Source organism: Cordyceps militaris, assembly GCF_000225605.1.
Source record: "Cordyceps militaris CM01 unplaced genomic scaffold CCM_S00007, whole genome shotgun sequence".
Lineage (NCBI taxonomy): Eukaryota > Fungi > Ascomycota > Sordariomycetes > Hypocreales > Cordycipitaceae > Cordyceps > Cordyceps militaris.
In genome coordinates, this window is record NW_006271975.1 from 2,263,475 (window position 1) to 2,288,645 (window position 25,171).

Here is a 25,171-nt window from a genome sequence, read left to right on the forward strand (position 1 = left end):
AAATTCCGGTGTGCAAAAGCCCATTGGTTGTTGTCGCGTCCGTTTCTTTCCCGAAACAGCGATTGACGGCTGCCTAAACCATGGCAGAAAATGATCTTGATGCAAGCTTCATACCGGCATTGCATAAGCCCCCGGCGCTGCTGCCTATCGCCAAACATAGAGAGAGCCTGCTATACACAATAGAGACATATCCGGTGACGATAGTCATTGGCCAAACCGGATCCGGAAAGACGACACAGATACCCCAGTTTCTGGAAAAGGCTGGATGGTGCAATGACGGCAAGATAATTGGCGTGACGCAGGTACGTTGACAACGAGAAGCACGCGACTCTATTCCTGACGCGCTAACAAATACAGCCAAGACGCGTCGCAGCCACGACAGTTGCCTTACGCGTCGCTGATGAGGTCGGGTGCGAGGTTGGAAAAGAGGTGGGATACTCGATACGTTTCGAGGATGTCACCTCCGCGTCGACGCGTATCAAGTTTCTCACCGACGGCCTACTTATCCGCGAGGCGCTGGTTGACCCGCTCTTGAGCAGATATTCGGTGATTATGGTCGACGAAGCCCATGAGCGGTCCATCAGCACAGATATCTTACTTGGACTGCTAAAAAAGATTCGCAGGAAGCGCCCCGAGCTGCGCATCATCATCAGCAGCGCGACGCTAGAGGCGGAGACGTTTCTGAGATTTTTCACCTTGAGCAGCGAGGAAGCGCCAAAAACTGACAACGAAAATGGGACAAGCAAAGTAGGAACGGTGGTCAGCCTGGAAGGTCGGACGTTTCCGATTGATTTGATGCATCTAGAAGCACCTGCGGAAAATTATGTCGAAAAGGCCATCTCCACAGTCGTGGACATACACACCCAGGAAGGCGAGGGCGATATCTTGGTGTTTATGACTGGACGAGAGGAAATCGACTTTGCAGTACAGGCTATTTCAGAACGCGCCACGGACCTCGAAGCCAAGTACGGAGCGTTGCAGCCGATGCCTCTCTATGCTGGTCTGACTACGGAAGAGCAAATGTACGTCTTTGATAAACCACGCGAAGGAACAAGAAAAGTGGTATTTTCCACGAACATTGCCGAAGCATCAGTGACCATCGACGGGGTTGTGTTTGTCGTCGACACGGGCTATGTCAAGTTACGCGCCTACAATCCCAAGACGGGTATCGAGTCCTTAACGGCAACACCCATATCCAAGGCGTCTGCCGCACAGCGCGCAGGACGTGCCGGTCGAACGAAGCCCGGCAAATGTTTTCGTCTCTACACGGAGCAAGCCTTCAACGGGCTGGCACAAAGCAACCCGCCCGAGATTCAGCGATCGAATCTTGCCCCAACCATACTCCAGCTCAAGGCTCTCGGCATCGACAACATCGTGCGCTTCGACTTTTTATCGCCGCCACCCTCGCAGCTCGTCGGCAAAGCACTGGAGCTTTTGTACTCACTCGGCGCGCTGGACGAGTACGCCAAGCTGACGCGGCCGCTGGGCATGCGTATGGCGGAGTTGGCCGTGGAGCCGATGATGGCCAAGACGCTTCTGTCCGCGCCGTCGTTTGGCTGCCTCAGCGAGATGCTCTCGATTGCGGCCATGACGAGTCTGGGTAGCAACGTGTGGTTCCATCATGAGGGCGAGCGCAAAGCCATGGAGAGCGCGCGGCGCAAGTTTGCCGCCGAGGAGGGCGACCACCTCACGCTGCTCAACGCGTACCAGGCCTTTGTCGCGCGTGGCAAGAAAGAAGCCAAGTTTTGCCACGGTAACCACCTCAACTTTCGGGCCATGACGCGCGCCGTGAGCATCCGCGCGCAGCTGAAGCGGTACCTGGAGCGGTTCGGCATCGTTGTGGACGAGACCCTGTCGCAGCCACAACAGCAAGACAGGGCCAGCAAGGCCGAGGCGATCCTGCGGTGCCTGACGGCGGGCTACTTTGCGCACGCAGCACGGATGCAGGCGGACGGCACGTTTCGAAACGTCGAGGGCGGCACGGTGCTGCACGCGCACCCGAGCTCGCTGCTGTTTGGGCGCAAGGCAGACTGGGTCGTCTTCCATGAGGTCATGGAGACGAATGACAAGACCTACATACGGGAGGTGAGCAAGACGGAAAAGGGTTGGCTGCTGGAGTATGCGCCAGAATTCTACCAGGTGACAAGTACGCGCAGAGAGCAGTAGTGCAGTTGTAATACTATTGGCCAAGTCGGACATAGTCTACGCGTCCAATGAATTACATGACAGCGCCTCGATGGCTGACACCACCATAGCTGGCTTGCGTCTCTTCCCAGAAGTTCTCTCCCGCTGCAAGTATTCTTTGTCAGGGCTTCTTCCAAACTGGGCCATACGGCCGGCAAGAAGAATATGGCCTTCATAGTAACTAGTTACTGGAAGAAACGCCTCTCGGCGGATTTCCTATTCAATGGTTTCTGGTAATGGTGCAATGCCGGGAGGGTCTAGAACGCTGGCATCTGCAGGTCCAAGGCGTCAGAGAGCCTAGTTAGGTATTAATGAATTAGTTAATTATCTGTGAAGTGCAGGATTGCAACTCTCGGCTCTCGTCAACTTTGAGTATCGAATTGAGGAACAAAAGACGAGTTAAGAAATATATTAAGATGCAAGAATGGAGAAGCAAGGCACGGTCTACGAGCTGGACGGGAGAGGCACGAACAGAGTTTGTGGCAGTGGGAATGAATATAAGTGCAACAAAGAAGCAACAATATTTGAGAGACTGGTAGACGTGTATTTTTAGAACTTGATAGATTTTGTTGATTCAAAATAAGCAAGAATCTGGACAAGTGAAGAAGCAGGGGATGTTATCTGGCATTAAAATGCGCTCAGAAAAAGCCCCCGTCGCTAACCATGACACAATTAATATTGGCAGGGTGGGAGATACATATGGGTCTTCTTTGCTATTATCGGTTTGCCTCAGGTTTTCCTTTCCACTTCCCCGCTTCATTGTTTGTTTTGAGGCTTAAGGCTGGAATGCTGTCGTGTGCGAACTGATGGTTCGACGAGGGCCAAGCGAGCGCATTTCGTCTAGAAGGCCCGGCTAACCGGAGCAACATTTCTTTCTTTCTTTCTTTTTGAAGCAAGCAGAAAAGTTGACTGGTCGTGCCGTGAATTTCTGCTGTCAGAGACAGAAATTCCCCCCACACACCTCATTTCTTTGATGATGATGATGACCTCCTTGCCTTCTTCCTTGCTTCCTTGTCTGGTACCTGCATGAGCGAGTGGGTTGTGCCAACGCCCCCTGGGGCCAATCAATTTGCGAGAGCTGGCGCCCCCTTTTCCTGTTCCTGGATTTTGCGGTAGTTGGGGACTTGCTTTGATTTTTTTTAGCGTATGTGGTCCTGGCCATTGATATTCCAGGGTCGACGTTACATTTGACCGACGGAGCACGAGTGCAATGGTATTATCAAGCATGAATATGCAAAATAGTCGGGATACGCTTCTGGTTAACAAAAATGTTGGATTCAAGAGCTCGGCGATGGCACAAGGCCTCGATCGCAGACGCCAAGAGTCGTGGAACCCCGAGGCCATTGATTGGCGTTTTATTATCGAAAGTCGTTTCTCATGCATCGGTGGCAAACAAGGGGAAAATGGGACGGTCATCCGCCCACAATCCCCCTCCCATCTCTGCATAAATTACCCACTGGAGATTTTATACATAGTTGCGTCCCGTATTCTATACACACCTATGTACATATCAAGCACGCGATAAGAGAGAGGCGTGCAACATATCGCACTCGGGCAGTTGTGTAGGTACCTAAGCATGAAACACAGCGTTCCCGACCTTTGTCCCCCTGTCCTGCGCAATGAACATGCATATGCATAACAACAACCGAAACGCAACTCGGCGAACCATCCCGTACATCAGCGTCGCCACGTTCCTCTTGGTCGAACGATTCTGCCTGTGCGAAATTCCTCATCGTTGCAGCTCGGTGTTTTTGGTAGCACTCTTATCTGATATTAATAATTCGTACTAGCTGTCCCTTTTTCTGTAGCGAAACCCTGTCACGATAACCCCTAGTAGTCTGTGGCGGGTTTCCAACAGAGAGGCCCATTAACAATTTACCAGTAATAAACCTCTTGCAACAAAGCAATTGGCTGTCACGAGCAATGGCGGCCGGTCTGCAGCACTGCCTAGACCGCCGCCGCTCTTATTATTACCAGTAATCGCCCCGCTCATGTTTTTTTTTGCACTGCGGTACAGCTCCATTCGGTAAGCTGTATTGGAGCAGTATTGGAGCACACGCACGCACCCAACCCAGGCTCGATGCCGCTGATTCGCACCTTGGCTGCCTTTCGCTCAAGCCCTGGCCTGCCTGGTTTGGTGCCTTTCCGCTTCGAGTTCTAGCGTCAGGCACCCGCCTTAGGTTAACAAGCCCCAAAAGTTGAGCGGCAGTGGCTGATGTACCCAATTGTAGCGGTTTCTTGGTCGCCAAATGAGCTGTCATCCAGCGCTCGGTGTCCTGTATTTCTTTCTCAGTCGGCCCGCTGCTGGTACCTGACTAGGATAAAGCCCCCTGTCTAATTCGCCCAGCCTGTCCACCCTCACCCCAGCAGGCTCATCGCCCTCCCCTCTCCTGTTCCCGTTTGCGAGCCTCATCCATCCAAACACTCTCTTTTCTCTCTTCCTTCCCTTCCTTTCCCTCCTCTCTAGCAATTTCGTTCCAGGCCGGCCTCGCGGTTCCGTGTTTTTTCCTCGTCCAATCCTCACGCTCTTTTTCGTCACTCTTTAGATTGTTCCAGCTCTCTGCTTTCAGCGGTTTGTTTACTCATACTACAGTCATTCCTTAATTCAACAGCGACCCACGCTTCGGTGCACCCAATACACCGCGTCACTCCTTTCTCACCCTACGGCAAGCCCGTTCGATCCTCGAAACCGCCTCCCGACTCTGGACGAGTCTGTTTTTTTCTCGACATTTTCCGCGCCGAATTCTCTCAGTTCTCGCCGTTGCAGTACGCTCCGTCGCCATCGTTTCGCCCAAATATCGTTCCTGGTGGTACAATTAGCTCTCACCACCTGACGAGGAACATAACGACTGTTATTTTTGTCCTCTAACCACGTCTTAATCCCCGGAAATGCACGCCTGAGTCTCGTTATCAAGCGCCCTCTCTGCCATTTCACATACCTTTCTTGTCGAGCTCCTCCGCCATGGACAATCAGCAAGGGAGCCCTGTCGCTGCTTCACAGCCTAGGCATCCGCACGGTAACTTGGCGCGCCAAGTTGCTACAGAAGGGCCCAAATTTTTCTCCCGGATCCTTCGCCGGGCGGATGAGGACCGTATTTGCTCTAAAAACGAGACGTGTGGTCGTGGCATTAGCCCCAATGCGACTAACTTGGCTATTGCCCTTGGAGTTGTGTAAGATGCTGCTGCTGCCACGGCTCTGCCATTTTCTTGCTAATACAGTACAGTATTCCTGTCGTTGCTGCCGCCATCACCTTCTTTTTCCTCCACCGACGAAGCGTCAAACGCATGCACATGGAAGATGCCAAATACCGGGAGACCAACCTCGACTACGGCTTGGACGAAGCTCCATCTAAGGGGAAGCGAATGACGTCCATGTTTGGTGCCGGCGGCGAGAAGCAACAGCACCGTCCGGGGCAGTTGTCCATGGATATGAACCTCTCTTCTCCCTATCTGCTCCCCCCAGATCTCAACCAGTCCAAGGACTCGATCCATTCTCTCGCCAAGTCGTACAACAATCGACAGGACCCGTACCACACCGTGCCTCTTTACTCCGGTGGTGATGGCTCTTCGATTCGATCATTCCCCGGAGATCCTTATTCTCCCAGGAGCAGCAAACGTCAATCGTTCGCCAGCAACCTCCCTCCTCGCTCACATTCCAAGTCTCAGTCGCCTCTCGCCACCGACCCCTTTGCTACGCCAACTCAGCCAGAGCCTGCTCACATGGCACAACTTGAAGCACCTCCCTCTATCCCCGACAACAACTTTCCCGTGCAGCCAATCGTTCCTGAGATCGGCACTGTACACGACGCTCACGCCGACGACCAGAGCATCTACGAGATGCCCGATGTTGCCTCCCCGCCCGCTGCCCTTGCCAAAGACCCCAAAACTGGTCTGCCCATTGACAACAGCTTCCGCTTCGAGCTTCCTGGAACCGTCGATCATGAAGCCCGGATTGGTGTCGCTCAGCTCAGCGATGATATCGGTCACCAGAACCCCCACCACAACCAGGGACTGGGTCTCAATGTTGGGATGCCAACTGTTTTGTCTCCTTCCGAAGACATGTATAGCCATCCCATCGACAGCAGCCATGTAGTCTACGACGAACACAACGACGCTTACCCTCAAATCCACACAACAGAGTACTATGAAGACACAGACTACGTAGCCGATGATTTGCACCAAGGCCACATGGGTGACGGCCTGGGTGTTCCGCAGACAGCAGCCAAGCGACTGTCCGTTGGTGTTGTACCTCTGCCGCCTGCCGAGGTCACCCAGTCTGAGGACCCCGAGTACCGCGCCAATCGTATCAGATCCTTCTACAAGGAGTACTTTGAGGACTATGCCGACGCACCGCCCCTGCCAGGCCAACCGGAACGTCAGGACGACTACAACGCCGGCTACCTTGGTGACGCGGCTTACTACGACGCCGATAGCAATGCCTTTGTCATGCCATATGCTCAGCCCGTTACTCGCCGCGCCATGACACCGCCCCCTGGTGGCGCCCGTCGCGGACCCCCGGGTCCTGGCAGACCACGAGGGCCTGGCTCTGTCGGCGGCATGAGTCTGCCCGGAGGACGTGGCCGCCCCCGCGCTGGTTCCCATGGCCACTTCAGCCAACCCAAGAGGAAGCTGCCCCCGCCTGCCGCTCTCAACACACTGCCCACGCCCTCCAAGCTCAAGGATGACAACGCTCTCCTGAACGCCATGGACTTTGCACCGCCCGAACTGTTCAAAGACCAGGTTGCCGGTCGCAGCCAAAGCCCTCTGGGTGAGCGCCGACCATACAAACCGGGCCACGCTGGTACTACCCCCATTGTCACAGCCTTTGACGAGCTCGCTGCCCTTCCTAGCCCGCATCTGCTTCGTAAGTCATCGACATTTACCGGCCTCGACTTTGCGCCGCCGAAGAGGTTCAAAGACGACGGCAACGCGAGCGACGCCGGAAGCATCAAGAGCAACCGTAGCGGCATCTCAGCTGTGCAGCTCGGCGCAATCAGAAATGGTGCCGGCCGCGTCAGCCGTCTACCCGGCGATACCGTCTTTACTACGGGCAACTTTGGTGACCAACTGAAGCCTCAATGGGGTATGCGTCAATAAGCAAATCCTGTTGTAAAATCAGGACCACCATGCATTTTCGGAGTTTCGATTTTGAGCAACGGCGCATTTTCTTCTCGTTGCTTTACGCATCTCTCGGCATACACTTTTTCGGAGTCGACCTGGAATCACAAAGCAGCATCTAGTTGCATTTTGATTTTTTTTTTCTTTTTCCTGTTCTCTCCACCTTTGAACACTGACATATAGACGGAAAAATTATCCACAAGCAAGGCATTTTTTGTCACAACAGGGACAAGAACGGAGCACAACACACGCACGCACACACATCCACAACATGTACACTTTTTTGACATTTCTTCTTCTTTCCCTCGATAAACTGAAACGAAACACATCCGCACGAGCGCAGTTCAGTCATGTTCGAGGTCTTTCCGTTTGGCGTAGAGGCCCAACTTTTGAAAGGGGTTATTGTTCTGTTTGCCGGCAAGGAGGCGGCTTCTGTATATAATTAACAGTCAAAGAAACTTCCATGGATTGTGTCAAGTCGTGATTTATTGAGTACCTATATGGCCAAAGAGCAAACTTTTTCATCTAGTCATGACTGCCTAGGTAGTGCAATTGTGTGTTGTTCGAAAGGGTCAACTGATCGGTAGGTAAATCGTGGAATCGTCATGTTGCTGCCTCGCATTGCGTCGGAAAGGAAAGGATAAATGTCCTTTTCCTTCGAGCCGCACCTGTTGGTTTTAGATGCGTTCTGGAGTACTCCGGAATGAGACCGAACTTGGACAGGGCTGTCACGAAGCGTTGTCTCGACCGCGCTATTTCAATTAAAATATACTTGCGCGCCGTAAGAAAAATCGCCACGAGTCAAAATAGAGTTGACAAACGCCAAAGCCTAACTACCTAGGGACACCGTGAAATAATAATTTGGCAAGGTGCCGCCTGCATTCTATAAGTGCAGGTGTCGCGCCGCCTTGGCACTTGTCGCTGAAACTCACTTCCCTCAACAACTGCAGCCATCGCAAACGTCCTCTACAATATTTTCCTCAGATCAAAAAAGACGCGGCCATCATCCCCAAGTCCTTTTTACTACCAGAGAGACGTCTCCTCATCGGAATAGTTACAGCACTTGACAACACTGAAGAGCCAGCACATTCGACCATCCCAAACAGCCAGCGCACTCGACGACCGACGAAATGTCTGGCGCTCGCGATGCCTCCGTCGAGCCTGTCGGGCCTGCCGAGCCTGTCGATCTTTCTGAATCCACTGACACTGTTGACCCTGCGCCCAACAGGCCTGACAACATCGATGACTTCAAGGATTCTGGTGATGCCTGTGATGGATCCGAAGACGCGAATGACTCGGATCAGTCTGATAGCCCTGATGACTCTGATGACTCTGAGGAATCTGTTTATGTTCCTTTCCTGTCCTGGAAAGACTCCGTCTCGGATGTTTATGTTCCTCCGCCGTTGACAAAGGACTCTGAAACGGCACTTCAGAGTAAGATCCCGTTGCTTCAAAAGATTGAAGCTATATACTCGTCTATCGTCGTGCCCGTTGGTTCAGAATCTCGTTCCTGGTGTCGCCTGGGTATGGGATGGAAGAAAATGACGTGGTGGATGTATGGTCTTCTATACAGTATGAGTGATGACTCTCTAATGCGGCTGTCACAAGACCCTAAGCTGATTGAGACGGTCTGTGACTCCGCCAAGGAGTTTCTTCTACTATGTGAGCTTTTTATTCCTATAATCTATCTACACGCAGTCGATTGATCCTGATCCCCGACTAACAAAAAACAGGCTCGGGACATGTGTCCATCCGATACCGTCATTACCGGGATAAGCCTCTGATGTCATGGGACGCCATACATTCAAGACACACCTTGCACGTAAGTATCTCTATATATTACTTTATTTTACCCCTATCAGTTCATACTTAAGTCGTTTTTCACGTCTTATTACAAGCCCTCTATTTATCTAGCTCTTCGCAATATCCATTCACTAATAGTACTCCTAGGACGGGGAGCGAGGCGAAGCTGTCTGTGCTATCTCTGGTAAGCGACACGCTCTCTGCAAGACGTATATCATGCCATTCGACACCAACTCTAGCCCAGGCTCGACACGCCTGCTTCAGCAGCTCTTCGGGGTTCCTGAAATACTGTTCGGTCCTACCTTTACAGCGCGTGCTCGCGAGCTACTGGCGTCAAGGGTCGGCAACTCCCATACCAAGTGGAATATCATCACGCTTAATCTCTACCTCGGTCGCCTCTTCGACGACGGGTATCTCGCACTGCGCCCAATCGCCCTCAAAAGCAGCAACACAAAGGGTAGAGAAGAGCATACTGTATACTTCTCTGTGCACTGGCTGTTTGAAAACGAAGTTGTCGCCAACCATTACATCTCCTCCCCCAGAAAGGCGGACATCAAATCAATGCTGAGGACAGATACCGTGTTCAACAAACAGCGATCTGGCATATGCGAAACTAATACGGTTACTGGTGAGAAAATTCTCGACAACCAAGTATTCTCTATTGCACACCGCGACCATAGGCAGGCGGAGAACATGTACATCATGCTAGCTTTTCGATGGGCTGTTAGTCTGGCTCTATGCTTAGCTGGCGGCGTGGGGATGTGGGAGGTGGACGCGGAGACGGACTCCGAGTCCGACTTTGGGCGGTCAGGGAAATATGATATCGATGAAACTAGGAAAAGAAAGGGGTAACCAGCGCCCGACAACGGTACAGCGACAGGGAAGAAACAAAGAGTGGTCCCGAGAGCAGAGGGCGGAAGAAGGGGTTCGATGGCTTGCGTTCAGGTTGACTTAAAGATTGCTAATAGGATATCTCATGGAAATTGATCATGTCGACATGTTTTCGATACTTGAAGCCATGACGACGGCGGTGGGAATAGCGTCGCTCCACAAGCCCGTTCGAGGATCGCAAATCGCGCTGTTTGCCGTGAACCGTCAAAGGTGTTGCGACACTGTCCGTTTCTGGATGCCTCCAGCAGACCACCGTCGAAATGAACAAGCGATCTGGAACTGCTCCCACGTCACGTCCAAGCGCAAGATCCAGAGCAAACACGACGTATACCGCGTCCTCGGTGTACGATATTGATGGCAGATGGCCCGGAAGCCGGAGGAACGGTCCCCCGTCAACCAATATATCTGGCACATGTGTGTACCATACAACCAGATAGAACTTACACAATACAACTACATCTCTCTCATCCTATGTGTACCATGGTGGTCCCAGTATTGTAACCAACAGGGCCCACATAGGATGAGAGGTGAAGTTGTTGTATTGTGTAAGTTCTATCTGGTTGTATGGTACACATATGTGCCAGATATACTGGGAGATCGTTCCTCCGGCTTCCGGGCCGTCTGTCATCACCCAGTACATGTATTGATTGACTGTTGCCAAAGGAAACGCAAGATACCTGCCCAACATAATGCAGAATTGCAAGAATAACATTGCATACTGAGTCAGCTTCGATATCTACTGGACTTCAGCACCCCTCTCGCTAGCAATCTCTTCCGCATACATCATCTTCCATTACACCAAACCATCGATAGGCCTCAACTCTTGTCCAAGCCGGTAGTGGCCATTCGGTAAAGCACAAGCTCGAGGTCCTCTGTGGATTTACTAGCCTCGGGGAGTTGCTGAAAGGTTTGGAGGAGACGCCCTTTGACGTCGACGCAGAGGAGTACGCCGAGCTGGTCAGCTTGACACCAGACGACATCAGACCGATCATGCAGGCAGCGAGAGCCCCGGCCGGTGTCCAGGACATCAACGAGCAGTTCACGCACCACATCTCGAGAGGACTCCTGTGGGCGTTCTACGCCATGCGAGCGGGCCCGCAGTACTCGGCCCCGGAGTCGCGCTTCGCCATGGTCCGCTTCTTCTGCTACGACTCACCCAAGCTGGCGCTCATCCTTCTCGAGGCACTGCAAGCCCAGGAAGTAGGCGAGCGCATCATCGCATACGGGGTCACCCCACTGGCATGCGCGTAAGTAGCACACCCCGGCCGTCGACAGAGGGTTGTTCGGTGGCGTAGCGAGGCCCGCATCGTCCGAACCTGAAGCGACGTCTTGGTTTGACTGATCATCTCTGCTGGACATAGAGGGAGCATTTGATCTGGCTTTGGTGCCATCGCTCGAATTGCTTGCTTCGGAAGACTCATGATGATAGCTTTTCTTCTTGAATCCAGGTCCCGACGACATCTCATCTATGGTCTCCATCGTACCAAATTGGCCCACCTCGGTACCAAGGTCTTCTCGGACTCAACCTCAAGCTGATGGAGCCCAACCATAGCCGAGTGAAAATTCTGGATCCCGCCCGATCTCCGATTGAAAACCACTTGAGCGCCAGATTAGTAGTTGGGTCGGTGACAACCAGAACACCGGGTGTTGTACATTTTTTTGACCATTCTTCTTGTTTTTTTTTCTCTTTGCAATTTGATTTTTCATCTGCCGCCGCGCTCCTCGGTTCTGCGAGCGGCGCCAGCCATACAGTAGATCATGCATACGGCCCAACGGAAAGCAAGCATTTCGTAATCCTTGAAATCAACGGAAAACCGATCACCGTTTTTGATCACCTTTCCACTGATCGCATATATCGAATGGGACATGCTGAAACGATATGCCAAGTGCTGGAAGCCTGGCATGGAGCTGTCCATCGACATCCTTATGGGAGCGGGCCAAGAGATCGAAGACGGCGTGCAGTGCGGCTACTTCATTCCAAAGGACGAGAAGAAACTCACTGATGCCGAGGGCGACAATACCTCCGATAACTCGGAGTCTCGTCTCATCGCGCTCATATTCAGCGCTGGCACTGGTCATGCCTTCTAAAACGTCCTCGTTCCAGTCCTTGTCAGAGGAATTGAATGAGCCCATGAGATGATCAAGGCGAGCGGTAAAGCGAGAACCAAAAAGGAGCTGCAGCATGAACTCCAGCGAAGGTGCCGTGTAATTTTTGCACAGTCTTTTGGTCATGCCTCAGCCCCCTGGCCGGTGATGACGCAGTGGCGGCGGTCGCGATTGTTCACCTAGAAAATGGATAAGTCAGTCCAACTGTCGGGCTCTCGTAGAGAAGGGGGGGGAAGCCAAGTGAGTTACTGACCTCTGGGTATTTGGTCTTTCTACTAGCCTTCTCTTTCCAAGTGTTCAGCATCTCGCTCAGGGTGGTGTCTGAGTCAACCGCGGGCTGCGCCGGCTCGAAGATACCGGCGATGCCTAATCTCGGCTTCCGTGCCCCCCCCGGGAGAGATGGGGGTGGAGGTAGGAGCTCGTTTGCGCGTTGTGGTCGGAGGTGGGCAACGGGCCGGGAAGCTCTCCAAACTCGGTCATTTAGAGGAAGTAAAAGTCGTAACAGGGTCTCCGTTGGTGAGCTAGCGGAGGGATCATGAACGGGTTTTCTGGACGCTGACGACGTTTCCGGTTCTCGGGGGCGGTTTCCTCGAGCGCAGAACAGGCTGCTTCTCGGGTCTCTGGTGGCAGCCTATGTATTCTTCCAAAGCCTAATGGATAATTATTTAGGGGACGGCCGGCGAGAGCATCGACTTGGACTTACAATGTTGAAAGAATCCCTTGACATTGTCACAAACAATTTCGGCCAGCTGAGGGTCGCTCCGCAGCTTCTTGAGCGACTGCTCTGATAGGGAGCAAAGATGGGCAACTCCCGACGATTCCAGCTCCTTGTCCACTGACATCGTGTGAATGTTGAATCCGCTTGGGGGGTTGGTGTGGGCTCTTTCAACACAGGGCTTCGAAAGAGCCCATGCCAAGGGAGAATGACTCCCAAGTATGGGTCATTTCCAAACACAGGAGTTGGCGTCGTCGTCGTCGTCTCTGCCATCATATCTCGTGACAATGATACAGGTGAAAGAGCGCACGCCAATCCCTTCAGTATGAGCTCCAGCGAGGGTGCCGTGGATTTTTTCCGCAGTCTTTTGGTCATGCCTCATCTCCTTTTCGGACTGTGGTGGTTGAAGTCGAATCAAATAAGAATGAGGAAGGGAAGAAATAAACCAAGTTGGGAAGACAGCACATACAAATAAATATTCAGTTGCTAACATCCCCGTTTTTTTCTTCCGTTTGCTGCGGCGGACCGTGAATAAGCCGTGATAAAAACGCGAACCGTGAATGAGCCGTGAAAAAAAGCGAGTTGCCTCCTTCCTTACCTTGAGCAAAAAGTTTATTAGTGGCGTTAGGTAAGTTCAGTTGCCTAGGGACTTGCCTTTAAATAGAAGGTTGATAATTAATAACATTATCTAATAGGTTAACTAGGGGAGTACTAGAGTTAAGTTAAAATAAATATTTCTTATATTTCTTATATTTATTTCTTTACTATCTCTATTATCTTTAATATCTTTACTATCTCTATTATCTTTGATATCTTTATTATTTTTATTATTTTTATTATTTTTATTATTTGTATTATCTTTATTATCTTAGTATCGTGGTTTTCCCCTTCGGGCTTGGTAGCACCTACCCGACCCTGGCTTAAATGTTGCTGCTTTACATACTAGCTCATAGCCGCTGTTGCTCTTGTCGGTAAACGTCCACCAGGCGATTCCAAGTCTGTAGGGCGGTGCCTTTCGAGACGCTTCGTAACTCAACGAGTGTCTTGGAGGGTGAATCGGCGGGGGCGAGGGTGACAGTGGGCAGCTGTTTTTCTTGGACTGGCTCTGGTAGCTGGGGAGTAGTGACGGGGCGGGCAGCGAGCAGGAAGTTCTTGATGGTTGTGCCTGGCGTTCGGCTAATAATAACTCTTTTACTAGCAAGTCTAATCCGGTACCTGTGTATTAGCGCTATCGCATACTAAGCCCTACGTACCCCGCTAGTAAGAAGCTACCGCCCTGTAATTTCTAGGAGATGGAACTTGATTGGATTTTTTGTCAGTAGGGTGCAGCTGTGCGAGCCGACTGCTCAGGTAGAGCATCCAACACTCCCGAGATCCTCAAAGCAGAGCGCTCACCAGTTGCTCCGCCAAAGGCGATTTATAACCTTTCCTGATTCTTTCTTATCCCCTTTGGGAATATCTGTTCTTCGTGCATGTGTTGGTTGTCATGTGCTTTGTCGTCTAGTTGAACGCCGAGCGCATCATACACCGCCTTGACAAACGCCGCCGCCGACGGATTCTCTCCATTCACCATCCGATTCATCGTATACGCCATCGTCATCCCCCTATCCGCATCCATGACCACAAACGAGCCTCCCCATCCGCTCCCCCAAGCGACGCGGCCGTCTGGCAGCTTGCCCTGCCGGCCCGACCCCTCCCCCGTCAGATACACCCCGAGCCCGCGCCGCCCGGGTGTGCCCAGGACCAGATCCACGCCGCGCGCATGTTCCCCAAACACCAGCGCAACCGTCTCCGGTGACAGCAGACGGTGGCTCCCGCCCGCGCAAACGCCACCGAGCGCGTAGCACGATAGGATCTTGACAAGCGCCCGCGCGTTGGTGTGTCCGTTGGCTGACGGCTGCACGCTCGCCCGCCACAGCGCGCTGTTAGCGTCGCTCGCGAGCAGCTCGGGGTTGCAGATTGTGCGTGCCGCGAGGGAGTGCGGGTGGAAGCCGGGCAGTCTGCTGCGTAGCTCCCGGATCGACGGTCCCGGCGGAGCCACGACGGGCGCCACGCGGTCGGCGTCGCGCGCGCGGTACCCGAGCTGAAAGTCGGCGTCGCTGCCGAGCGGTGCGCACACCTCCTGCGCGATGAAACAGTCAATAGACAGGCCCGTCACGCGGCGCACCAGCTCCGCGACCAGAACACCCTGCGTTAGTCCGTGGTAGCCCATGGCGGTGCCGGGCGGCCACAGCGGCGCCTGGCGCGCCAGCCTCTCCGCCGCGCCGGTCGCGTCGAAAATGTCGGCGAGCGTCACGTCGTCGCCCCACGCGCACAGGCCGGCCGTGTGCGCCAGCACCTGGCCGACGGTGACGTCGGCGGCGGCGAAGCCCGGCCAGTGCCGCACCACGGGGTCATCGGCGCGCAACAGCCCGCGCGAGAGGAGCATCGCGGCCGCCAGGTTGGTGACAAGCTTGGTGGCGGAGAAGACGGCGACAATGGTGGAACGCGTCCAGGGTGTCGTGCCCGCCGCGTCGGCGTGGCCGCCCCAGAGGTCGACGACGTTGGGCGCGCCGTGCAGGTTGACGCAGAGGCTGCAGCCAATGTCCTGGCCCGATGCGAGAAACTCGTGCATCAGGTCGCGCAGCTTGGCGAATTTGGGGTCGCAATGTCCTTGAACTAGCGTCATCATGGCAGAATTGTAGAGCTAGTTGATGGTGTAGTTGATGGTGCGGTTGATGGTACTCGTAGTGTTTGTCATGCACACTGTAAGATGTAGACAACGTTGAGATATCCGCGTGATAAGGCCACGTTGCACAGCTTTAAAGCAACAAAACCTAGTCACATGTGTTGTCACACCGTTCCTTCCAATCACATATGTCCCTCCTGCAGGAAGTTCGCGGTCAGCGGTGGGGATATTGTCCGCCTCACAACGGTCGTCATGAGTAGATGGTCACTATGAATCACACAAAAGCTGGGAAATTTTAAACGACCCTAAAGCCAATACTATTGGTCGTAGCTTTGAGCTCTTTGTTGGAGCTCTTTTACGGTTCAATTTTTGATGGCCAGACTCGAAAGGCCAGTTCCTCCTTGATTGAATGACGCACCGGGATTTCCCCATCGTATACGACATCAAGCGTTTCTTCCGTGGGCAACGTTTTGCCCGTGGCCATCTCTTACTTGACAGGCGCTGGCTCCATGGTGTCTGCGAGCGCCGAGCTCGCCTGAAACTCACTTGGAAGCACGAGGTTGACTGAGGAAGAAAAAGGAAACAAATGTCAGGTAAAAAGTTCTGCAGCCAAAATAAGCCCACCACGATTGTTGACTTACAATGCGCTTTTGTAGCCCTGAATCTGCACCAGTAGTCGAGCTCCGATGTGAGCGTCTCGATTTGCTGCTCGAGTAGCTTCCTTTGCGCTTGCGTGTGCAGCGATTCCGAGGCAATTTCCGCGACTTCTTCGTCGGACATGCAGCGGACTATCTCTGGCGTAAACAAGGTCCCGATGCGCCGAACGAGACAGCGCTCCACGGCGAGGCTCACGACATTGTCGGTAAAGGTCGCTTGCGATTCCTGCGCTTGATTAGCGTCATCTCCTTGAATGGGAATAGACGGTACCCGCGATGGAAAGCCATGCACAAGGACAGGCAAGAAGAGTGTCTCGATAGACTTACGTCGTAGTAACTTTCCACCGTCTCAAGGATGGACGGCGGCCCTGTATAGTAGCCTCCATGGCTTAGCATTGCAATGGATTTCGGATTCGGTGCTATTTCTTAATCTGCACTCACTTTTTCCTCGCACTTTTTTAACCGGGATGTCTTCAGAAACGGTCGGTTCCGACAGCGAGCAGTACCCTTTCTCATACGGCTCTGCAAGCTCGTCCACCTTGACCGCGAGAGCTTCCTCGCACTCTTCAAAAAAGGGCTCAACAAAACGAGCGACAAGGAGATCCCTAGTGTGCCCGTACGCAGGCACGAGATGTTCAAAGGCGAGCTCGACAAACGCCCTGCACTCGCACAGCGCATGCTGCACATACTGCCACGCCAGCGCTTTCCAGTTTGCCGCCAGTCTCCGAAAGAGCGCCCTGGCCGAGGCGGCTGGTGACTGTCCACCGTTCGCCTCCATGGCCTTGGCGTTGATATGCAGCTCATCGAGCGGGATGTGCTGCAGCGTCGCCGCGCGCGGGCGCCGCGGCTGCAGCGCGAGGAGCTCCGAGAGGCGCTTCGACGGTGGCGGGACCGATGCATACGAAGCGTAGTCCCGGACCGTGTTGCCGACAGCCCCGTAGTCGTGCACGATCTGACTAAAGGCGCGGGCGAGGCAGCGCAGTCGTGTGCCCAGCTGCGCCGCATCGCCGCCGGTGTGGAAGAAGGCGGCGGCGCCGTCGTCGGGGTATTCCGGCTGCTGGGCGTCGCGGCACAGCTTCTGGAACGCAAAGGCGCTCTGCACGAGGAAGAACCACTGGTCCCGCAGCGCCGGCCGCTCCGGACCCAGTGCCTCACGGCTCTGCAGGCGCTCGGCCAGGCTCGCCTGGACGGAGCCCTTCACCGCCGGAATCTGGGCTTGCATCTGATGGAACAGCAAGTCACAGAGTGCTTCGTGCAGGGAGGCGGCTCCCGAATTAGGTCCAGGAATACCCGAGTCGTCCGCATCGGGGTCCTCGGCCTCGTCCGCCGACGTGCCCGTGCTGGCACTGCCGCCGAGCAGATGCCATCCCCAGTGCAGCTTGTTTTCAAGCCTCTGGTATGCTTCGCTTGATCTCGCGGCATTGTCCGCGCCGTCTGCTCTGGTGACAATGCCAAGAATCCGCCTTTTCTCGGGGTCGTACCTTGCGGCTACCGTGACAGTGTCGCTGCAAGCACGAGCAGCATCCTCGGCCGCGACAACAGCAAGAATGACGGTATTTTGAGGCTTCACATATCCGCGTATGATATTCGTGACTTTTGCTGTAGTGACAGCGGTACTCCATCCACGTTGGACCTCAACCTGTTCCTTGCGTTCAGTAAAGGAGGCGCCGGGCACGTCGACCAGCCGCAGCGGAAACAGGCCGGGTCCGGTAATGCAGATTTCGAGGACGCTGTCGGACAAGTCACCTTCGGGATCTGTTCTCGGAAACGCAGCCCTAGCCTCGTCGAGGCAGCGCTGCACGTCAGCGAGGCAGTGCCCCGTGCAAAGCTCCCGGACCCGCGCGTCGGGGTCCGCGAGCCGGACTGACGCGGTGACGCGAAACGCGGGACCGGGGCTCATGGTGAGCTCAGTCACGTAGTGGGCAGAACTACTGAAAGAGATTGGGAAGTTGATGCTAGCAATAGCCTCGAGAGCGCGAGATTTGCCGGCATTTCGACGACCAAATGCGACGATGTGAGGCACGTCAAGACGACGGACAGGGTCGTTGGTGGCGGTGACCGGGGTGTGGCACCGCCGGCTATGCTCGGGGGCTTCGCCCATGCTTATTCTGGAGTTATTTTTCTTCCTGGAGAATGTTTCTGGTGTGGAAAAGGACCTCCAACGGGAGCAACTTGCTTGTGTTGTCGTAAAACGACAGGGAATCCAGAGAGCGACGAGGAGAGACCCAGTCGAGGGCGTACTCGCTTCTTGGACAGGTAGAATGGATACGGCAGGCTCTTGATATCAAAAACTCGAAAGTGTCTTCTTTTTATTGCCGTCATTTGAAACACATATGCAGCCTTCACGTGATGCAAGTGCTGCTGCCTAACAAGGCTGTCAGGTTTCGCTTCCCGGGTATCCAGGGTTGTCCATGAGGCCAACGAGCGAGGGGGCTCGCTTGCAAGAATGAATGCAAGGCTTGACGAACCGATCTAATGAAAAGCGATGCGTTGTTTCCTGTCTTCCGACTTGTGTCATCATATGCTAAGCCCTAACTCTCTCAACTGAGGCGTTGTCGGCGCATAGACGCGCGGCGCACTGAACAGGTCACCTGTGACGGAAAATAACCTTCTATGAACGATAAAGATGCTCCTGACGCGCAAGTGTCTTACTAATTAGTTTTAAAGCTACGGTATACCTAGGATTTAGTAGAACATCCGCTCTCTCATTACACCGAAATCCGCCATCGCCACGGCCAGCCTCACCAAGACAATTTTCACAGCTGTATGACGGAATACGATTGCTTCCTCTTCCCAGCCGGTCACCACAGCCCACTCCTTCACCAAGTTAGCACGGCATCTCTCTCCTTCAGGCCATCTTGTTCCTTTCGCTGTGGCCCCTGACCAAGGAGGACAAGTCGCCGACAGGGAGCTGGATGGGAAAGTCGACGGCGGCAAAGAGCAGCGCGAGGAAGAGGTACCATCCGAGCGACGCGCAAGCGAACCCAGCCGCGCCACCTCCCTGTATCCAGCTTGTCAGTTTTTTTTGTATACGTTTGGAAGCGGGAAAACGTACCACGACCAGTTTCTGCGCTCGCGCCGCATTGCCAGCAAAGTCCTGCGCGAGCACCCAGTACGCGCCAGTGAGCAAGCCAAAGGAAATAACGAGGCATAAAAAGATGAGGAAAAAGATAATATTGGTGCGGATGGCGCAAATCATGTAGACGACGCAGAGCAGCGCCATGACGAGCAGCCAAAAGCCTAAGTTCCCCCAACGTTTAGTCAAAGCGCGGGCAGGTTTTATGTAATGAGTCCGGATACGTACCGAAGCTGGCGTTAAAGGCGGGCGTCTCGAGACCGGCGGCGGCCGGCTCCCCCGCGGGCGCGTACGACGCAAAGGCGGCAAAGGACGGGCTGAGGGTGCCGGCAAAGGAGAGCCAAAAGGTGCCAAAGGAGCCAAAGACGACGGCGGAAAAGGTGTTGCCGAGGATCCACTCGAGCAGCGCGCCGAGCGTCATGAGGATGCCGCCCTGGAAGTAGTACACGGGGCTTTTTTGTTAGTTTCCGGGGGCTTGCCGGCGGAGATGTGCGAGTTTGAGGGGGTGGCCGCGCTTACATGCTCGCCGCGCCGTTGCCGCCGGCGCCGCGCCAGCCCATGAGGTCGCACGAGAGCGGCGTCAGACAGAGGAGGAAGCCAGCAACCGCACTGCATCCAATTAGCATATTATCTTCCTTTTTAAAATCATGGTGGGGGGACAGGGCCGGGCGTACATGGGGGTCGGGTTGGCAAACGTCTTGCGCAAGTCGCCCTTGACGGCGTTTTGCGGCGACAGGTACAGCTTCTCAAAGAGCTCGGGCGTCATGGCGACGCTCGCGGCGGAGCGGAAGCGGCCGAGGGCGGCCTCGTGGGAGCTATCGACGTAGTCGTCGCCGCCTTTCTTGATGCCGTTGCTGTGGTCGGACATTGTTTCGTGTTGTTGCTGGTCAGGTCCGCAGCCGCAAAGAAAGTCAATATACTTGGGGATGTAAAGTGGGAGAAATCAGATCCAAGGGACAAGTTGAACACACAATCTTGTATAACAAGAAATGAAGGAAGAGGTTTGTGGGAACGGCTGGGCAACTAGCTCACCACATCATATATACAGATGGGATGAGCCCCGGCATAGCATTGGCGCATTCGATCGTCTACTGAGATGAGAACCCCCCCCCCTTTTTTTTTTCTCCAAATTTTTCTAGTTCCTTCTTTCCCTGTCGTTGGTTACAAGAAGCTTGAGCGGCGGGGGTAAAAACTAGGGGTTGAGTATTCCCTTGACCCGGGGGCTCGGAGAATAAGCGGCGAGTTGTTGTGCCGGAGATGAGGGGCGCGCTCACGCCAAGATGCTCTCGAGGAAGTAGCCGGGGGGGTTGTGGTGTCGCATTTTCGATAGTGCGCCGATCCGGGGGGCCCATGACAAGATGAAGGCAATACACGTTGTCTTGTGCCAAGAAGTGCTGGCCCCGTACGAAGCCAATAACTGGAGCGGCAGTGATGAGTCTGTGTGAGAAGCTGACTTGCCCCGGGCTTGGCAAAAGCAGAGCTGACCCGACTTCCCACAGCACAAAACACAAAGACACAGTCCATTTTTCAAACTTGCATCTTCCAAAATCCATCTAGATAGTTCCCATCTCTTCAAATTCTGGAATAGTTAGCCGCACTGCCGAAAGCCTCTCCCCCGCTCTCTCTTCGCCTCCCAACTCCCGTTGTTTGTTTCCGTTTCCGACGCACGCTAATTTTTACCCCAGATTCTTGGAATGTCTCTCCCCCACAAATTTCCCCTTCGCCCGAACTATCGCACAGAGCACTGCCTCGATAAGAGAGCTTATCTTATCCACACCGACGATAAGCGTGGATAAGCGATAACCTTAGGTATCCTAAGATATAGCGTCGTCTTATAACTTAAATTATATAGCCTAAGGCTAGGAAATAGGATATATAAATTAACTAGTTATCCCTTATAGCTTTATCTAATATAAGGCTAATTTTCCTTATTATCTTTACTTTTTATTATTCTTTTATAAGCTATATTAGCTATATTATTATCTTATATAACTATATTAATACTTTATAGTTATAAGCCTAAGAGGTTCTAATTATATAAGGTATTTATTATAACCTAAAACTTCTTATAATATTTATATTATATAAATCCCTTTCTTTTATTATTATTTTATTTATTATTATTATTATTATTATTATTATTATTATTATTATATAATATTCTATTATTTTATTATTTTATTATATTATTCTATACTAAGACTATAGTCTTATTTAAACTTAAATAATATAACTTAAAGAGTTAGTTTAATTAAATCTAAGCTCTTTAGTCCTTTATAATAAGTATATAGATAATTATTAATTCTATAAAAAAGGATAATATTAAAAATATATTAAACCCTTTTAATATACCTATAGAGATTAAGATATATAAAGTAGAACTTTATAAAATTATAAAGTTTAATAAACCTATTAAAATAAACTTTAAGATACTTAATATACTTAAAGCCTTATTTAATTAAAAGTAGTAAAAATATAAGATTACTTTATAAGTATATAAGGAGAGTAAAACTAAGCTAAATAAGGTTTATAAACTTATTATATTATCTATTAATTCCTATCTAATAATTAAAGTATATAATAAGCTTAAGAAAGAATACCTAAAAGGGTATACTATTTACTAATTAGTTAAAAGGCTTAAGTTAATTATTATTTTAAATATAGTATATATAAAGGTTAAGGTAGACTATACTTATAAGAATATACTATAAGATATATATTAAGAAAATATTAATATTAAGAGATAGCTTAAGAATTAAGAAGTAATATATAATTATATAAATATACTTAATATACTATTAATTAATAGTTATTTTATAATTAATAATTTCTTTAAAGCTATTAAAGTAAAACTATACCTAAAATAAGCTTTACTATAGCTATATAAGAATAAAGTTTATATTACTTAAGGTAAGGGACTAAAAATAACCTTACTAAAATATAAAACCTTTCTCTATATAAGTAATAAGCTATAACCCTTAAAATTAGCTCCTATATATAGTATACCTTATAGTAATAAAAAGTATAGAAAGGATAAGCCTAAGGACTTTATATATCCTTATAATACTAAAAAAAGGCATTAGTAGAAGCCTAAGGAATACTATATACTTTAATTCGCTATAATAGGTAATAAGAAGGTATATATTATAAGTAATAATAGGCAGCTCTAAAGCCAAAAGAACAATCTCCTATTACCTAGTATATCTAGTACTTACCTATACTATATAACTAGATAGAAGTTATATAATATAATAACTTTACCTCTTACCCTATATATACCCTATTAGTCTTAATAGATTATAAGCCTAGTAATACTTATATTATAAAAGCTACTAATAAAATAAAGGAAAGTATTAATTTCTTACTAAATTTACTTACTATCTATATAAGCTAATATTTACTATAAAACTTAAGAAATTTATAACTCCTTATATATAGGAAAAGGAAAGACCTTAAACTCTAGCTAATCTAAAGTATATTTAATAAGTCTATTTACTATAAAAATTCTATATAAAGAAAAAGAAATTCTACTACTATACCCTACTTAGTAATTTATATATAGACTTTATATACTTATTTTATATATATTATAATATAAATTTACTTAATATAGTTATAGCCTTTAAATAGATATACTTATTAGATTACTTATTATAATCTATAGTCCTAAATATACTTATTAGATTACTTACTATAATCTATAATTTTAACTACTATAAAAGGTATATAGTAACTACTTACTTAGTAAGAAGAATTCCTTATTACTTATTTAAATACTTCTTACCTTTAAATAAATATAAAATACTTAGTTTAAAAAAAAAGACTATATATTTAGCTTATTATCCTCCTTATTATCTTAAAGTTCTACTCCTTTAGTAAGTAATATTATTAGTAACTTAACTCTTATATATAAGTTAAGATCTTTTTATAGCCTTATTACTTATTTTATTATTTAGTACTATATTTTTAATATTAAAGAAGGTATTAAATATCTTAAAGCTTAAATTTAAAAGTAATTAAGTTAAATAGAAATTAAAGATAATTAATATACTAAGATTTAATAATCTTAATAAATTACTATTAAAAGGCTAAAGAAATAGCTTTAACTTAACTAAGGCTTATAGTAATAAGACTATAAAGAATCTTATTTAAAAATAAATATAGAACTAAGTCTATATTATTACTTTTATTAATATAAGCCTTAAAGAATATACCTATAGTTTTACTAAAAATAAGGTTATAATATTAAATATAATTATAGCCTTTAAAAAGTACTTTAAACTAAAAGGTATTACTATTTTCTAAACTATAACTAACTATCTCTTAATATTAACCCTTATTTAATATAAATCTATTAAGAAACTTACTATAGTATTTATTAATACTTAGGCTAAGTAGTAATCTCTTAATAAAGACTTTAAAGTCCTTAAGGCTTTAATAATATATCTTTTTATTAATAGTCTTAATAAAGAGTTTAACTCTTATACTACTAAAATAGCTTTTTATCTTATTTTAAAGTAAATTAATAATATTATTATAGCTTTTATAATTATATTTATATAAGTAGTTATAATTATAATTAACCTTATTAAGCTTAAATAATAGAATAATAAAAAGTCTAAGTAATAAGCTATTTTAGTTATTATAATAACTATTAAAAGGTATTCTTTTTATAGTATAATAAAACCTAATATTACTAAGTACTTTTATTCTTCTTATAAGCTTCTAGGTTACTTTAATAAGTAATATTAAAAACTATACTCTAAACTCTATCTAATAAACCTACCCTCTTTATTTTAATAAAATAGAAAGTATTAATACTTAACTAAAAAATATAATAATAAGTATAAATATAAGAAGGTTAGCTTTAAATAGTATATAAATCTTTCTATAGACTTTAAACTAGTTTAACTTACTTTTATTATCTTTTAAAGCCTATAATACTTTAGTTAACTTAAGGTAGATAGTATTCTTATAGGTATTAAACCTAGATAAGATTTTAGTCTTTTTATATTATTATATTAAAAACTAATACTACTTAACTTTAATATATTTAACTATATCTTAAGCTATAAAGAACTTATAAAAGACTTATCCTTCTACTTAGGCCTTAGTATTTAAGGTCTTACTAGTATTATTTTAAAACCTACTATTTATAAAATAACTATTATTATTATAAAGAGCCTTAAGACTATCTTAAAATTATATAATAGTATTCTATAAGAAGGTACTTTAATAAGCTTACTTTTTATTAGCTACTTAGTAGTAAAGGATATTATAATAGTCTTTAATAAAGAAAGAGTAGTTATAATAAAGAATTAAGGGGTTATTCTTACTACTTAATAGACTATTAAAGTCTATATAGTTAATTATATTACTTTAAATATTAGTATATTAGCCTATATAATAAATAACTTAAGGTATAAGCTATAATATAATTAACTTAGATATTTAAGGAAATAGAATATTATTAAACTTATCTTTATCTTTAAAATATAAAGCCTATTAACTAGTATAAATATTATATTAGCTATTTTATAAGAAGATAAAAAGAAAGCCTTTATATTTATTTATTTTAAAAAGGAATATATTCTCTTAAAAGCCTTTATATTAATATTATTAATACCTTACCTACTTTTTAAAAGAAGGATTAGTACTAGGTTATTATTATTAATAATTATACTAGAATATACTAGCTATTCTTTATTAAAAAGAAATCTTAGCTACCTAATATAATACTAAATTTCTTAAAGATATAGAAATATTTAGAATATAAATACTACTTTATTTAACTAGATTAAGGGAGGGAGAATATTATAACCTAGTTTAAGAACTCTTATATTTCTTTAGGTATATACCTATAGTATTCTATTACTAATTAGTATTAATAGAATAGTATTACTAAGGTTAGGAATAGGATACTATAAGATAAGCTTTTTTTTATTATATATTAA

At 48.1% G+C, this 25,171-nt stretch overlaps 6 protein-coding genes across 6 annotated transcripts; 3 read left to right on the forward strand and 3 right to left on the reverse strand.

The window, feature by feature from the left end:
* Nucleotides 1-80: 80 nt before the first annotated feature.
* On the forward strand, nt 81-2,362 carry CCM_08935 (ATP dependent RNA helicase; the record flags this gene model as incomplete). Its single annotated transcript, XM_006674071.1, has 3 exons — nt 81-302; nt 358-2,146; nt 2,202-2,362. The coding sequence occupies 3 exons, from the start codon at nt 81-83 to the stop codon at nt 2,360-2,362; spliced, it is 2,172 nt and encodes a 723-aa protein (XP_006674134.1).
* Nucleotides 2,363-5,146: 2,784 nt separating this feature from the next.
* CCM_08936 (uncharacterized protein) lies at nt 5,147-7,281 on the forward strand (the record flags this gene model as incomplete). The annotated part of the gene is made up of 2 exons (XM_006674072.1): nt 5,147-5,355; nt 5,409-7,281. 2 exons carry the CDS (start codon nt 5,147-5,149, stop codon nt 7,279-7,281), a joined length of 2,082 nt encoding a protein of 693 aa, XP_006674135.1.
* Nucleotides 7,282-8,432: 1,151 nt separating this feature from the next.
* CCM_08937 (uncharacterized protein) lies at nt 8,433-11,247 on the forward strand (the record flags this gene model as incomplete). Its single annotated transcript, XM_006674073.1, has 6 exons — nt 8,433-8,964; nt 9,036-9,124; nt 9,253-9,911; nt 9,986-10,044; nt 10,074-10,339; nt 10,810-11,247. The coding sequence occupies 6 exons, from the start codon at nt 8,433-8,435 to the stop codon at nt 11,245-11,247; spliced, it is 2,043 nt and encodes a 680-aa protein (XP_006674136.1).
* Nucleotides 11,248-14,234: 2,987 nt separating this feature from the next.
* On the reverse strand, nt 14,235-15,485 carry CCM_08938 (beta-lactamase; the record flags this gene model as incomplete). The annotated part of the gene is made up of 1 exon (XM_006674074.1): nt 14,235-15,485. The coding sequence occupies one exon, from the start codon at nt 15,483-15,485 to the stop codon at nt 14,235-14,237; it is 1,251 nt and encodes a 416-aa protein (XP_006674137.1).
* A 487-nt stretch (nt 15,486-15,972) lies between these two features.
* CCM_08939 (Dynamin family protein) lies at nt 15,973-18,242 on the reverse strand (the record flags this gene model as incomplete). Its single annotated transcript, XM_006674075.1, has 4 exons — nt 15,973-16,049; nt 16,127-16,367; nt 16,469-16,509; nt 16,583-18,242. The coding sequence occupies 4 exons, from the start codon at nt 18,240-18,242 to the stop codon at nt 15,973-15,975; spliced, it is 2,019 nt and encodes a 672-aa protein (XP_006674138.1).
* A 747-nt stretch (nt 18,243-18,989) lies between these two features.
* On the reverse strand, nt 18,990-20,085 carry CCM_08940 (plasma membrane ammonium transporter (Ato3); the record flags this gene model as incomplete). Its single annotated transcript, XM_006674076.1, has 5 exons — nt 18,990-19,142; nt 19,197-19,381; nt 19,446-19,669; nt 19,737-19,826; nt 19,892-20,085. The coding sequence occupies 5 exons, from the start codon at nt 20,083-20,085 to the stop codon at nt 18,990-18,992; spliced, it is 846 nt and encodes a 281-aa protein (XP_006674139.1).
* Between the last annotated feature and the right edge of the window lie 5,086 nt (nt 20,086-25,171).